The sequence below is a fragment of the Haemaphysalis longicornis genome, unplaced genomic scaffold (assembly GCF_048455015.1).
Source record: "Haemaphysalis longicornis isolate Haplotype H1 unplaced genomic scaffold, Haemaphysalis longicornis Haplotype H1 scaffold_2, whole genome shotgun sequence".
NCBI classification, from domain to species: Eukaryota; Metazoa; Arthropoda; class Arachnida; order Ixodida; family Ixodidae; genus Haemaphysalis; species Haemaphysalis longicornis.
Window position 1 is genome coordinate 189,761,787 of NW_027526295.1, and position 13,857 is coordinate 189,775,643.

Consider the following 13,857-nt stretch of genomic DNA (forward strand, 5'->3'; position numbering starts at 1 on the left):
CAATAACCTCGGGACAGCACAGCGGTTTGAGATAGGTGGCGAGGCAGTGGAAGTGGTAAGCGAATATGTCTACTTAGCCAAGTTGTGACCCCAGGTCCCAACCATGAGGCAGAGATAATTAGAAGGATCAGAATGGGGTGGGGTGCATATGGCAGGCATTCTCAGATAATGAATAGCAGCCTACCATTGTCGCTGACGAAGAAAGTGTATGACAGCTGCATCTTACAGGTACTCACCTACGGGGCAGAAACTTGGAGGCTCACTAAGAGGGTTCAACTTAAATTGAGAACGACTCAGCGGGCAATGGAGCGTAAAATAATAGGTGTAACGTTAAGGGACAAGAGGAGAGCGGAGTGGGACAGGGAACAAACACGTGTTAAGAACATATTAGTAGAGATTAAGAAGAAGAAATGGACGTGGGCAGGGCGTGTAATGCGAAGGCAAGATAACGGCTGGCCATTAAGGGTAACAGAGTGGATCCCTAGAGAAGGCAAGCGTTGCAGGGGGCGGCAGAAAGTTAGATGGGCAGATGATATTAAGAAGTTTGCGGGGATAAAGTGGTCACAGTTGGCACAGGACCGAGGTAATTGGAGAATAATGGGAGAGGCCTTTGCCCTGCAGTGGGCGTAGATAGGCTGATGATGACGACGACGACGACGACGACGACGATGATGATGATGATGATGATGATGATGATAAATTGGAGCCTGTATATAAATTGTGAAGACACCTAAGCACTTCTTACGAGTTGTGAGTGTGAAAGCGTTAATGTCCGATTGGACGCCGCTGACTGGTCTTTCGAGCTTTGCGCTGTGACTGATGTTTTCGAGTTTTGCTGCTGGCAGAGTCCTTCAATGCTGTGAAAAACATTCAGGCACTCTGCTGCAAGGTCCGTCCACGCCATGCGGTGCACCGGCGTGGACGGGCACCTTTTGCTACTGCCGAGTTTTCGTCCGCCAAAGATCTAGATGCTTAAAAGGACGGATCACCGATTTTTCGCGTACATGTTCTCCAGCTCATATGAAAGCCAGCGTTTTATATAGTCGAATAACCACCGGCAATTTATAAACAAATTGGTAGAAATCATATTATTTGGCACTAAACTTTCCGAAATCTGAAGGGCGGTGGTTCGTAGTGAAGAAACTTGACACAATATGTGTCCACACCGCATGACCTGCAAACGTTGCAGGTACCAAAACTGCTGAAACGTTCAATCACATATCGAAAACCTTTTAAAATAATTATTCGTATAAGTTTAAATTGTATATGCATTTTTAAATATTCTTTTTAAAATTTTAAAGATGTGCCGCCCGACGCCGCTGGGATGCTCTCAGTGTGGCTAACTGAACCTCCATGCCCAGAAGCAACGGCAGCGGTCAGTAAACAGACCCAGCTTTGGCGATTCTGCCTAGTCAAAGGCGTTTCTTCAGCGGAAATATTCGTTTTCATTTTTCAAAAACACCAAGGGCAGCTTAGAAAAAAAAGGACGCGCCCGAGGAGAATGGAACTGCCGACTACCACAACATGAAGCCGGAATTCTACCTATCGCCCACCTCAACAGATGGCGCCGTCGTGCAAAATAGACTAGCAATTAAAAAACACATAAAAGAATAAGATGACCCTGCAATTCGCAATTTTTTGAAGCTGGGGACAAGTTTTTAAATATTGCTTTTCATCTCGCATACAGAGCAAAGTACGTTGCCCCGCTACTGTATGTCATGGTTGCCAGCATTATTGTGTGGGGGACTCGTGCGTCTCGTAGATCTAAAAATTTCGATTTAAAAAGATTCTAGGGCGTTATCAGCAAAACCGTGTAGCGTTAAAGTGTTTAAGGGATGTCCTTTGATTTGGGATAGAGAACATATACTCGACAAACATCGGTTGTCTGTCCCTTTAAGATTCCATACGGGTACGGTACGCGCTGACGCACAGAGGCATGCGTAAAGCGAGGTATGGAACGCGACCGCAGCGAACGATGGGTTTAGGAGCCGTTTTGCTGCTAAGATACTGGAAGCGGTCTTTTTCGCTCAGTCGGTCATTTAATGCTTTCGCAAGCGCTGGCCAATGCACCTCTCGGATATATGTGCTACGCATCGCAGCCAATGGGAGCTTTAGGAGTCGTTTGTCTGCTAAAGACGCCAGACGCCAGGAGTGGGGCAGTGCTGTGAAAGATGAATTACGTGTAATTTAGGAGGAGGACAAAGACGCAGTGCATTGGTTGTCCCCTGTTTCATCTTACTGAGGCACTCTTTGTCTGCTTATAGACGGCTGCGCCACGGTATTCTGTAGAAGTTACCTAAGAATTACAACCTCGATGACAATTAGCTATGTCTGTTGTAAATGTGACTAAATCTACGCAGGTTTTTCCTCTGAATAAAGGCAAAACAAAAGGCCAAGAATGACGTCGCGAATTTCAGCGTGAGCAAAAGATATTACTGACTGACTGACTGACTGACTGACTGACTGACTGACTGACTGACTGACTGACTGACTGACTGACTGATTGATTGATTGATTGATTGATTGATTGATTGATTGATTGATTGATTGATTGATTGATTGATTGATTGATTGATTGATTGATTGATTGATTGATTGATTGATTGATTTTCAATCCACACGCGTGGATATGTGGGTATGCGCCTGCTAAGAAGCTAGCTTCCGGCGTGATCGCAAGGACCGTGCCACTAACAGCTTACGCTGTAAAAATGCCTGCAGAACGGAAAGATGAAGCTGGAGGAGTGCAACGTGGCCACCATGGAGGAGCGCGCCCAGTCGCTGCGGGTCAAGCTGCGCCAGTTCGCCCGGAAGCACTTCTTCCTGCTCTTCACGCTCGGCGGCGTCGTGGCCGGCGTCGTGCTGGGCCTGGGTCTGCGCCAGGCCAGCCCCAGCGAGTCCACCATCATGTTGCTGGGCATGCCCGGAGAGGTGTTCATGCGCTGTCTGCGCATGCTCGTCCTGCCCATGATGATAGCGAGCATCATCACAGGTACACCCAAATGAGCGCTGTTTCTCGGGGGTGTGCATGAAATCGGCTTACAGTTTGTGCTGCTTGTCATTTTGCCGGGCCCACATTTTTATGGTAGTATGTTATTTTAAATCGATTATAGTAATTTATTGAGTCAGTATTGAGTCAATATGTATTAGTACCAACTAGCCCAGTTTTACGTCATTTTAATTTACTTAGAGCGGTAGCTGCAGTAGCCGAAGGACATGTGTGTAGCAGTAATATTGGCAAAAGTAGCAGTCATGCGTACAGCCATTGTAATCTTTAAGCAGTGTTGCCAACTTCTGGGGAAAATCAAGAGAAGAGGGAGAAAGGGGCGGTTATTTTTAGTCGATGTAGAATGTGCAGATCGGTTTTGTCGAGTCAAGTCCCCCTTTTCGTCTTGCCTGCGAGCGTTTTGAGTGACTTTAAGTTTTGAGCAATGCTCATTTTTTAAAAAAATCGTTCCAGACTACGACTGTTGTAAGCATGCTTGCGTGCAGTCCTACGTCAGAGTCTTTTTTTTTTCACTGAAATATTCTTTAGTTTATCGGCCACCTTGTTCTTCTCTTTATAACGAAAGAAATAATTGTAAACGGAAAAAACTCCCAAATAGCGCCTTCCTTGCAAGACATAGAAAGAGGAGCTTTTCATCAAGCCACTGCTCACAGTTCACGCAATTTTGCCTGGTACAGCGTCCACGTAAGCGCATAAGCGGTTCAACCTTATGACATGACAATTGGGCGGGCTCCGGTCGAATATAACTTCATTAGCCTTGAGCTGGGGTAGCAGCGCGTTAATACTTGTATATACTTGATCCCTTTACGGCAATCCCGTAGTTCAGCTTCCCAGGGCACTCAAGTGACGAATCCATACCGTCAATAAAGCGAATTCAGTGAATGACAGCTACGTTAACCCTATTTAGCCCAAACATATTATCTGCGATATGGTACTCCGCAACGCAAAACGTGATTCTTGCATTGCGTGACGGCAGAGCGCAGACTCACCTCTTTAGTCATATCGTGCGCACGACACCGTCATTCCGGGAAATTTAGTTGTTAGCTGCATGAATTGGTCAATCGAGTAAATTGTGGGAAAGCTGAACCACAGGAGTGTCACAGGAGAAGTGATGAGCCACTTCTCTGATGTGAATAATGAAATTTTGCGATGTCCGACAAGGGTTTTGCAAGAAATTAGTAGTTCGCGTAAAAAAAAAAAGGCACCTTTTTTTAGTAAGGAGCTAGGAAAGGACGAGCATGACAGTTTGGTAAAAATGATTGTTAGGGGTCCGTATCATTCCACGTATATTCACCTCACCGCCCACGTGTACCTCCGATGCGTAAACCACCGATTCGAATTGAATCTGACGCTCACCTTCGCCTACTGCCAAAAGAATAGACCTTGTAAAACCAAACTCTGTCGTACGTATTGGAACTTTAACCAGCATTGGGCACAGGCCTGCACCCTGAGAGACCCCTGATCTCCAGCGATGGCTGTGGGGGCCCCACAACCACTGTCTTCTGGACTTCCTCCGAAAAACGGGTGCCAACTTGTACCTTTGGGACTTTATGCCAAAGGGCATGCTATCGCAATTAGAAAAAAGACACGGTATAGCGACGCTTAGGATCAGTACTGTTTGTAAAACCATATGGTATCCCTTCGTTCTGCCCTCCCTCCCTTCATCACATCGGCGGCCAGGCAGCGCCAACCTGAGCGGCAAGGCGAAAGGCAAGATGGCCCTGCTGACCTTCGCCATCTTCATCGGCACCAGCTTCATGTCGGCGCTGATCGGGCTGTCTTTCGTCACCATGATACACCCCGGAAGCCCTGAGCTCAAGTCGGGGCTTGACGTGGAGGACGAGGTCAAGGCTAACCCGCAGCTGCTCGACACCTTTCTGGACCTCGTCAGGTGAGTGTCGCGAACCGCGTTCCCATTGGCTACTTTTTTTTTTCTGCTTCATTTTTTTTTCTCTATCCCGTTCCATGGCCCACTATCAGTTTTTTGTTTGGCTTATTAATAAAGGCAGAAAAATGATTACAATGTCTCCTTTAGACAAGCTTGTACGTTTGATACAACTTAGAGCCTGAATCACGAGAGGAATATGGAAGCCTAAGCACCCAACCAAACTGAAAATACTTTCGGTTTCTTGTAGTCCGCTTAAAAAGTTCTCGATGGCTAGTTCCTTGTGAACCGAGCCGTCACAAAAATTCAGTCACAACGAGCTGTTATAATTCTATTATTTTTCGTTCTGCCATGCTAAACTCACAATATAATTCACAATATAAACTCACAATATAAACTCACAATATATCATCGCTTTGACGAAAGCCAATCTTGGAGAAAATTTCCTCGTCTATAATAATAACTTGCCTAACACTGTAGCGACATTCATACCGTTATTTGCAGACGAAATTGTTACTGTCTAACATTGCAGTCTAATCTGTATAAGATCTTCACCTGGCGCGACAGTCAAATGTGCAAAGTAATGAGAATTTCCCGCATTACCGCTTCGCCTAACTTCCGCAATTAGCGCATTATCAACTCTGTAATCGAAAAAGTAACCTCGTATGAATACTTAGGCATACATAACATCTAACCTTTCCCGGCCAACACACATTATACTAAATTAACTGACAACGTCAACCGTACTCTTGGTTACCTCCGTCGCAACTGTTAATTTAGAGCTACTTCATTACCAAACACTATACGCCCTAAGCTTGAATGTGCCACTTCTGTGGGGAAACTGGCGCAGATTATCTAACAAATGCAACAGAATCTATACAAAATCGTAACGCACGTTTCGTTCTAAGTACTCTCGGACATCAAATGGTGCCGCTTTTCGAGGAAGCTGGTGACCTACGCACGAGCGGTTGGCTCGGCGCCAACATTGGCCGGGCATTGTGAGGACAAGATGTTTTTCTTCAACAAAGCTTCGATACTGATCGCGGGTCCTATGAAGGAACAGTTCGCTAAGTTGTCCGGAACAGCAAAGGACGTGAGAGTTTGGGAAAGCACGTCTGATTTGGCCGAAACTGACCAAACCACTCGGTACATGGTAGCGTTGTATTAGGTTCCTAACTTCCGGTTTATCGTGACGCAAATAGCTGTTGCAGTCGCTGTTTGCTTCACGCTTGATCAGCGTTTTATTGGCGATTCATCAGCAATAAAGGCATCTTCGGCCACCGAACCAACGCTAAAATGGTTTTGGGAAGGTCAGCCCTTCGTCTGAAGCTAACTTGCTGGTTGCCTGCAGAGTCCCTTTAAGCTTTTGTTCTGCACGATCAAGCGGCGCCAGCCTGGTATCACGTGACCAAATGCCTGGACGTAGACACAGATAATTTCCGTCGCGGCGTCACTACGGCACTCACAAAACAAGATGGCAAACTTAATGAGCAAAAATAATGGTAAGAAAATCGAATAAAGATCAAGAAAACGAAAAAAAAAGTTATTTTATGGTGAAAGGCAAAATCAGGTGCCCGTCCACCCCTTCCTCCATGAACTCGAAAATTTAGAGAAAGGGGTGAGGATTTCCTGACATCTTGGGCCTAGTCTCTACTTGCGTTCGACAACGGTGCGAGGGATGCGGCTTGTAAACCGTGAAATCGTCTACATAAAGCAAGGATACTACAACAAGCCGAATACAGAATCCTTTTGTACTTACGTTATTCCAGAGGCAAGAAAAGTATTCTTTCGTTACTTTCATAAACCCGATAATAGTAGCTCTTTAATGCACAATGATACCACCCAAAAATGTTCGAAAGGAGTAACGGGGAATCGTGATTAGGTACCATCCTCCATCCCCTACCCTTTCCGGTTAACCCGTTTTGTATCTCCAACCTGCAACCACATCTATTTCCGGCGAAACACTGAAACGGAAATGGAGGCCGCTTTGAAGAAATACTATCGCATTTATGCAAATTACATTTCCATTTCGTCATTTTTTCCTAATAACGACGTATAACACCATACAATGTATAGATGCATGGGAGCATCCCATAGCAAACTTCATTGCTTACTACTCCTTCGTCCGCATTCGCTCTCCGTAAATCGGCCTTGAATGAGTCAATATATAAAACACAACACTATGCAAAGAGCAACAGGTCGCCCTGAACCAATCGTTAGGGTTGTGCGAAGGGACAATCTGACATCCACCAGAAATGCAGCTCAACTGGTACACTGGAAAGCTACACAGTTTTCTCACAAACTACGCAATTGAAGAAAATACGTCGGGCTGCGGAATTCGAGCCCGGCTCAACCATAACCAAAATACTTCATAATGAGTCCTTAAATAAAATTATCTTGTTTTCGACTAGTAATACGCAGTCCCTATGTGAACGTTCGATTCACGCGTGGGAGAAGGGGTGTTTGGATGTGTTGGGTTGGCTATGTATGTTTCGCATATACTAAAATGAGAAAACAGACCCCCCGCGGAGGGCAACTTCTATAGCATCACACAGGCTTGAGGTTCTTTTTTCGTTCACGCTTTTAACTACGATGGCATGCAGACAAGTACCAAAAAAAGGCCGAATTTTTTATGACTAGAGTTTAACGGCTTTGTAAACCCAAGATCCAGCCGGCCGCATTATTATTTCTCCTATTTCATTAGAAAAGCTATCGCTGGTGCATGTTCTAACGTACTCGACTGTTCTCATTCGGTGCTCGCGAGGCTATAGGCGAAATCACAAGCTTCTTTTAGATCTGATTTGAGCTTAACTTTCAACTAACCTTGGCAAACTTTGCTTTTTTGCGGCTGCTGCCCTTTTGTTTATTTCAGGAATGCGTTTCCCGAAAACCTCGTTGAAGCTTGCGTTGAGCAGGTGAATATTTGTTGCTTCCTTTAATCATTTTAGTTTTTCTTTATTTGTTGATGTGAGAACGCAAACGCAAAGCTTTTGTTCGCTAAAGTTGCTTTACCAATAGCGCACCTTGTTTCACAAAAACTCATATATGCTGTGTGTGAGTATGTGTCTGCATACGCGTGCGTCTGTATGGGTGTGAGTTAGTGTGTATACGCACGTGGGTGTGTGTGCGTGTGTGTACGTATGTACGCGCGTACGTTTGCGTATATTTGTGTCTGTGTGTGTGTGTTTTACATTACTGTGATATTTGCTTATCTTTGTTCATATTCTAATAGCATTCTCGTACCTATGCATTTTTAGGGTGGCCCAAAAGGAGAAAAACAGGAGTCTGTTATGCTGGCATTAAGATGATAAGTTTAGCTTTTAGACATACCGGACTCCTGGGTGAAAGCTGAGAAAGAGGGAAAACGATGAGAAGAAGCTAAAGCCGAGAATCGCCACTTCGCTCAATATTTTGAAGAACGCATTTGACTAGCGTTAACATGCGTGGGTGGTGTGCGTAAATATCCCTCAGGCAATATAAGAAAAATGCTTAAACGTTCTTGTAAAAAGATGAACAGTGTTTCTCAGTAATTTCTGTACGTACGTTTTGCAACTTGTACCCAAGTGTGCTGCTACTTTCCTCATAATTTCTGACGCTTTACTCATCGTCACAAAAAATGGGGAGAGAATGAGATTGCGATATCATATTCTTGCATGAAAACATCTAAGCTCTTGAAGCACTCTTCGTCCAGGGACAAACGTAGTGAGAGCGATAAAGTGCATAATGGCTGTATTAAAACTTGGAAATATATTTCTTTCTAGTTTTTAATGGCCCTACTCATATATTTTTAGTAGTTTTTGATAACTTGCTGACCAAATAGTTCATGTGATTTTTCATCCCTCAGGGATATACTTCCTACGAAAAAAAGAACGTCACGATCGGGGAAGAGCCTCCTAAAGAAATAACGAAGCGAAACTGGTCAAGAAGAACCGGGACCAACTCTTTAGGTAAGTTGATAATAATCGTCGCCATCATCAACTCCCTTTCCTTCTTTTTCTTAATCTTGTTCCATATTTGGGTGAGTACATGGTTTCGGAATGTTGAAGTTCTTCGTGCAAATGGCAGCTCGGTTATGAGATTTTTTTCTGTGTGCCCTTCGCAGGTTTGATCGTATTCTGCGTTGTATTCGGGGGTGCCCTAGGAACTCTCGGTCAGCCCGTTGAAATACTCAAGCAGTTTTTTGCTGCGCTGGACGTGGTCATTATGAAGATTGTCTTCCTAGTCATGTGGTAAGCGTACAAGTTTGTTCGAAGAAGTAAAAACAACACTTTGATGGGACACTGAAGGTAACCAGAAAGTTTGGTTCAGACTAAAGGTCAACTGCCCCGTGGCCTTCTCAGCGTTTATTCAGCGCCGAAAAGTACTTTAATGGCGGATAAATTGACAATGGAAAAACGCGTTTTTCTCTTTCTCGTTTCCCTCGCACTATTTCAAGGCGCTTCGGGCGACGAAAACAGCGACCGGAAGCGAGTCAGACAGTGGTGTGGTATAGCAGCAATACAAAAACCAACGAAGTAAAGCACCGCGCCCGCGGCCGCTACGCCGGCTTCTCCGAACCTGCAATAACCATCGAAACCGCCAGCGGTGCCGTGGCGTGGCAGCTTGCGAATGTCGGCACGGTTTGAATTATACCTGTGCATTTATATTTGCTTATGACTCGTAAAATTTACTGTGCAAATACAGATTGTACGTGTTTCTTTGATATCTTGTGTGCGCGGTTCTCATTCTATTGTTCGTCACGTGACTCTTGGCACATCCGGTCAGTTTCTGTTTACGTAATCTCTGCTGGCCGACTGATAGCTCCATTTTTTTATTATTTATGAGGTTATTATAAAGGTACTGCCCCAGAGACTGGTATATTCGCTTTATGGGGACGCCAATCTATCTGTTTACACCAACTTCGGTTTTATCTTCAGTGTCCCTTTAAGGAATGCACGTGTGTCTTCTGCGCCACAGTGCCCCTCAGTGACCATTCGCGGTGTCCACAGAAACAAATTTCGCAAATAAAGAGACCCAACGCATGCTTCGGCACAAAAATGTGGTCTGTGTCGGGGCATCGCGCAATCCATACAGCCACACTTCCATTACGCGAAGTGGCAGCCCAGACCACATTTTTCGAGTCAAATATTATGCTGGGTGTCGTCATTGGCCTATTTTGTAGCTTTGATAGCAGTGATTGCCGTCTTTGTGCCTTCTGGTCTAGAAGTGTGTAGCACTATTGTGTGACAACCTTCTCAGATGTACTTCGTTAGAGGTAAGATCTTGCAGCCACACTTGATATATATAACATATGTATCCATATATCGGTATAGCCACACCGATTGTAGCTTAAGCCCGTAGCAAAAGTGAAATATATGTTCCCTCTAGGTCCCCGCAATGTAAGGTAATGCTTCACGTTTTTCGCGCTAAATATACAACCCATCCCAACTGTCTTTGGCTATGGCAGCTGCCTGTCATCTTTGTTATGCCATGGCTCTCAATTATTCTTCATTAAGATGCTTCCCCGTGCGTCAGAAGCAACGCATTCCTTGTAGATTACAAGTTTATATAATTTTGCCCTTTTTAGACCGCCTAGTAAGCTTAGCCAGCTCCTCGGCGGCGAAACTCTCTTTCGAGTGACTGCTTACGGTTGTGGCATGCTTGATGAAAGCAAAAGTTCAAGAGAAGAGTTGAAACTTGAGCTGGTTGGTATAGAACTTTGAGGGTGAGGGGTGGCGCCACAAATGGGACGAAGCGGAGACGAGATGCGCACAAGTTCATGGTACGCAAGCAAAGGTGAAGCACCTCACGGTCATTCAGCGACTAAGTAACATGTTGCACTGCTGCACACGTGGAACTTGTATCTGGAGAAGAGGACGCCATAAAAAAACACTGCTGTTTTCTACATTTCGTGGCACACTTAAAGCGATCATGCAGACGAAACACAAGTTTGGTTCATTCAAAAAGTTGCCTCGTTAGAATCATACTCGTTAGAAGCACACCTCGCTCAAATAAGCCATACAATGAGGAAAAAAGGGAATAAGCCATGCGACCCACTAGCTCATTTCCCGCAACAGAACCTATGGTGTCATACGCGCCATCTCTGCGATTGGCTGAGACCGGCAAAAGCAAACGCCAATAGGCAGGGCTTATAAGGCTGCCGAAAGAGCTATTTGCGCCTAAATGTAATGCTGCTAATGCATATCCATTTTACAGGAGTAAGAATGGTGCGGTAAACAATTAAAGTTATGAAAATACACGTAAACATAGAAGTACCGATGCATGCTGATTTTGGTAGAGGGCGCACTATGCTTGTTTTAGCTGCACAGCAGTCCGCTGCTTTGGAGTTGTCTTATACGACACTCGCTGAATGGCGTAAGTGACGTTGCCTTACGTGACCCTGTTTGTCAAGCATACCCCATAGTTCACGAAACGACTACTTTCTACCGTAACAAATACTTTCTACCGTAACAAAACAAGCCAGGTGTAAATACGGTCAAAAACAAAGCAACGGCGGACAATGGTCCGTGGCTGAATATGCTAGCGCCATCTGGGAGGTTTGATGGCAAGCAATGATGCTACAGAGCTGAATGACGCAGTGGAAATTCGTTTGAATACGCGCCGTTATGACTTCATTGAAGACATCACGAAAACACACGATGTGGAGGTAGAATAAAAAATTTAACTTAAATTGATTAATTTCTCTGCGAATACGGCATCATTTGCTGCCGGGCAAGCGCTGGGGGCATTATAAAACACGCAATCTTTCGAATAAAATAAACTTGTATTTTGTATGCATGACCCATTTCAGCCGAACCGTAAATCATCCAAATTCATCAGTAGCCCAGAGCTGCGATGTGTCCCAAAGCGCGGATGTGGATTTGAATTTCAATCATCCATTCGCTTATGCTCAAAATATTTAAAAAAAAAAGTGGAAGAAATAACACTTCAGCTGCAACCGTACAGAAGTTGCAAAGACATTTATTAGCATTTTTCTAGAAACTATTGCCCAGACTATCAGTCGCAGCGCTTACATAAAAACCTGAAAGAAAATAAGACTGCTCCCCGCGTCAGTGGACCACACCTGTCCCTGCCGGGAGCCGTCCTTTCCATCTTTCTCTTGTAGGCCGCCTTCAAAAGTTGGAATTCTTTACATCCTCGCAGGATGACCCCTGTGGGCGTGATGAGCCTGCTGTGCGCTCGGATCCTGGCGGTGAAGAGCATCGTGACGCTGTTTCAGCAGATGGCGCTGCTTGTGGCCACAGTTCTGTCGGGCCTCGCTGTCGAACTGTTCGTGGTGGAGTGCCTGCTCTACTTCCTGGTAACGCGCAAGAACCCGTTCCGCTTCCTCGGGGAGCTCGCGTACGTGGGGCTCTGCGCCTTCGTCACGGCAGCCAGGTGGGTTCCGTACAAAACCAGCTGCATCTGTGAACCTTTGTTGTACGTGCGGAAAGTACCGTGTTCCGTTGTTGGGCTTTTCTTAAAATTGCAGTTCGGTTTGTCTATTACATGCCGATCGGAACAACACGGCAGTACATACCGTTTTTGGAGCTACACTCTACTAATTTTTGTTCATGTAGAATCAAGTGTAATTTCTAAATAGCTTGCAACCAGCGTGCATACGGCGGATAACCTTTTGCAAGAAAAGCGAAGCAAGTTATTTGGGGCGCGGCCGGATAAAATACAGAACGCGGGGTACACCCTGAGGATCAACTCAGAGTAGATATAAAACCTGCCAAAGCACCCAATCATGTCTGGCGGCTGTTGCGTGGGTTCGTTTCCTGTCAGGAGCTGTTCTTTTTCACGGTTTAATGTGTCTGTCAATTCACTGTCTCTCAGTTCACTCCGCCAATTTTGTCGCTGTTGCAACAACAAGGTGGTTGTGGCAACAACAAGCTGCAACAACAATAAAGGTTTGATAATAACCATCCCCTGATGTACTACCCTTTTAACCAAAAATCTATCGAGGCGAAAGGACAGCCGGAGCTAACAAACAGCAAATTTTCGATGTGTGTGACTCACAAAGCTGCCCAGAATTATGTAAAATGTCAGCAACTGAGATTCCAGTTCCCCCACTGAACAGTGTTATGTTCTTTAGAATGTTCTCAAAGGCTTTCCTGCTAACGCCGTAACACTGCCCGCGGGCGCGCGTGTGCAGTGCGCCCGTGATGCCCCTGACGCTCAAGTGCCTGGAGGAGAACTGCGGCTTGGACAAGCGGGTCACGCGGTTCGTGGTGCCCGTAGGCGTGACCGTCAACATGAACGGCACGGCACTCTTCATCACCGTCTGCAGCATCTTCATCGCGCAGCTCAACGGCATCATCATCTCCTCCGGAGACTATTTCGCCATCCTGTAAGCACGCCCCGAAGGTCCTGATCCGCCGAGTGCCTTGTGGTCGAAGGCAGAAACGGAAATAGACCACGCATTCGATTTCACCTCCCCTTTCATGTGGGATCGCTTGATAAGTTTGGTAAACGTCTAATATACGCGGAGCTCCTTCTAAACAGAGACGTCACGGTTCGAGAGCATAACCATTTAAGCTACTGCAGAAGATATCACCCATACGTGATCTATATCTTCATTCTACATAGTTGAGTAATGAGCGGTTCCTGCTTCCATAGTAAGATACCGCTTCCCAACTTGAGCGTTTCAAAGGGACCCTGCAACACTTTTTTCAACTTTTTTTGAAATCTTAAATGTTTGCAGAACATAGTCACCCAACACACCCAGTACTTAGATTAGGGGGTCACAAAGTACCTCAGCCAAACATTACTGCTCCATGCGCATCAGATAACTTGGAACCTCACTAAAAAGATTTTTCTCTCTTTCCCTGTCTTGACGTTCTTCGACGGTTCGAATTGCGTCATTAAGGCCATGTAGCGGCTGTTGGCCGGTTTTCCTTCAGTAGCAGCAATGAACGCTTTTCGATAACAGCTTTAAAAAAGGCCACAGAAACAAAGCAGAAATGGAAGGCGCGTGTCTGGTGCG

General features: G+C 45.4%; 1 protein-coding gene across 3 annotated transcripts in view; it reads left to right on the forward strand.

The window, feature by feature from the left end:
- The window catches only part of LOC144169662 (excitatory amino acid transporter 2-like), a 110,637-nt gene that overhangs the window by 78,559 nt on the left and 18,221 nt on the right, over positions 1-13,857 (forward strand). For all 3 annotated transcript variants that reach the window (XM_077698933.1, XM_077698931.1, XM_077698930.1), the window contains exons 2-8: positions 2,719-2,989; positions 4,685-4,895; positions 7,762-7,804; positions 8,734-8,836; positions 8,992-9,118; positions 12,033-12,266; positions 13,027-13,221. In XM_077698933.1, the coding sequence (XP_077555059.1) occupies positions 2,728-2,989; positions 4,685-4,895; positions 7,762-7,804; positions 8,734-8,836; positions 8,992-9,118; positions 12,033-12,266; positions 13,027-13,221 (1,175 nt within the window). In that variant the 5' untranslated portion in view covers positions 2,719-2,727. The remainder of the gene's footprint in view (positions 1-2,718; positions 2,990-4,684; positions 4,896-7,761; positions 7,805-8,733; positions 8,837-8,991; positions 9,119-12,032; positions 12,267-13,026; positions 13,222-13,857) is intronic.